This window comes from Aplysia californica, unplaced genomic scaffold (genome assembly GCF_000002075.1).
Source record: "Aplysia californica isolate F4 #8 unplaced genomic scaffold, AplCal3.0 scaffold00420, whole genome shotgun sequence".
NCBI classification, from domain to species: Eukaryota; Metazoa; Mollusca; class Gastropoda; order Aplysiida; family Aplysiidae; genus Aplysia; species Aplysia californica.
Genome location: NW_004797690.1, coordinates 328,324 through 330,329, shown reverse-complemented (window position 1 = coordinate 330,329; position 2,006 = coordinate 328,324). Strand labels below are relative to the sequence as shown.

The following is a 2,006-nucleotide window of genomic DNA, read 5'->3' as shown; positions in this document are numbered from 1 at the left end:
GACTGTACACTAACCTATTCTATGCCAACATTATGTAAGCCCTTAAGCAATATATAGCAGAGGGCTCAAGTGATTTGTGATTCCTTCATTGTCTTGCCACGAATCTCCTTGTGTCTATCTTGGTTGCCAACGACGTGGAAACTTACAGCTCTTGGCACACAGGGCTAATCAGTCTCCGTCCACACTGGATATAGACATCCCCCCCCCTTCCATGGAACTGGGGGGAAAATTTACTTAATATGATACCAGCATAGTATAATAATACCAGCAACTTCAAGAACAGATTTTTGCGACACTGTCGGAACCGAGAATGTCTGAGATATAGATTTCTGACAAATTCCAAAAGCTTCCAACGGAAACATTTACGACATACAACGTGTCAAACAGGTAATTTAAAAAAATCATCTTTGGCCAGATCAGAAGCAACAACAGAAAAATCCCAGTTAAGATAAAAATGATGACGGGTCAGATGACCCGTTAAAAGGCACGTCTTTTTTGACAGACTTAGATTTTACATTTCAAAGACCGCCACCCGCCATTGAATGATTCTTTGTGGACTAGTGCCCTGCTCCTCCCAGGGCTGAGATCTCACCAGACACTCTGACACTCTCCTCCTCCTGTCCACTTATATCTGATGGGTCAGCGAATGAAGGATCGCATGCTGACCGGTCCCCTGAGCTGAACTAGAAATACATACTTGATTAATCGAGGGCGGCCAAGTAAACTATGGTCAGTCATGTTTTTCAAATCTTACAGGAGAGACCAAAATTGGATTTTCTTGACGCGTTTTGGGAGGATAAACTTCATTTTCAAAAGGGAGCCTAATGTCATGCACTTGTAGGCTCCCTTATGAAAATGAAGTTTATCCACCCAAAACGCTTCAAGAACATCCGGTTGTTGTTGTTGTTTTTTTGGTCTCTCTTGTAAAATTTGAAAAACATGACTTACCATAGTTTACTTGGCGGCCTTCAAATTTAGAAACAAAAAAGTCCTACAAGGATCTAGCATTTTGCATTATGTGAATGCTATTGGTAACTGAACGTGTGGAAGAGTTGTTTTTAAAACTGTTCCCACGCAAGAATCATACGGAATGTCCTCAGAATTTCTGACATAAAATAGATCAGTTATAGTTATAATATGTATCACATTGTCTTCTGGCCGTCTCGCAAAACGATATTGTGGCGTCAACAGAACTTGCCGACACAGAAGCTTTTTTTTTTTTAAAGCGAAGTCTAACTTACGTAAGGTCACCTTTGTCCTGCTTTTGCCCAGATTTTTCCTCCAGGCCTCTGACAGAGTAAACCTCGACGTTTTGTATTTGTTCTGTGCTGGAGCTTTCAATAACAAAACTGGCCCGATGTGCTTTTGTCGCTTGATATCTTGCCCTCCTCTTCTCCATCTCAATGAGATATAACTGGGGGCTGGCTTTGATCTTGAGCCTCCTTTTTGCCTGTCTCTGTCTTGCCAGCGCCCTCCTCTCTTCGTCTAGACCAGCCTCCTCGAGTGTTACCAGTCTGTTGGGTCTGTTGGGTGGCTTGGTTGACGCAGACTGTCTCAGCTCAGTAGTCCCCTCTTGTCTAGACTTTCTAAGCCTTTCTCTGAAATCAAAATGTAGAAGTAAACAAATTTAAGAAATGGCTTCATTGGTTTTATTTCATTTTCACTCGTAAATTTCAGTCGGGGGCAAACAGTAAGAAATGTGCATACAAAATATGGAGAAAGGAGACCGAGTTATAGGGAAAATCTTCCTGATCATTCTACTTTTTTTGCCCACGCTGAATCAACGGAAAACACCCTCCCGCAAACCAACTTTCATAATAATGTCAAAAGCTACAGCTCCAGTCTGTGTGAGAAACATGGGGACGAACACATTATGAACAACTTCCACGATATTGTGCCCAGGTGAAGCCCTGAAAATCTGAGGGCTTCCCCAGAGGAGCTGAAGTTAGTTTAACCAGACTGCGTATCGGACATACCTCCCTGAAGTGTATATATATATATATATA

At 42.0% G+C, this 2,006-nt stretch overlaps 1 protein-coding gene across 1 annotated transcript in view; it reads right to left on the bottom strand.

The window, feature by feature from the left end:
• Window positions 1–557: 557 nt before the first annotated feature.
• Window positions 558–2,006, bottom strand: part of LOC101849632 (vicilin-like seed storage protein At2g18540) — a 3,421-nt gene continuing 1,972 nt past the window's right edge. The window contains exons 3-4 of the mRNA XM_013085947.2: window positions 1,242–1,598; window positions 558–678 (exon numbers count right to left, since the gene is read on the bottom strand). Of these exons, the coding sequence (XP_012941401.2) occupies window positions 558–678; window positions 1,242–1,598 (478 nt within the window). The remainder of the gene's footprint in view (window positions 679–1,241; window positions 1,599–2,006) is intronic.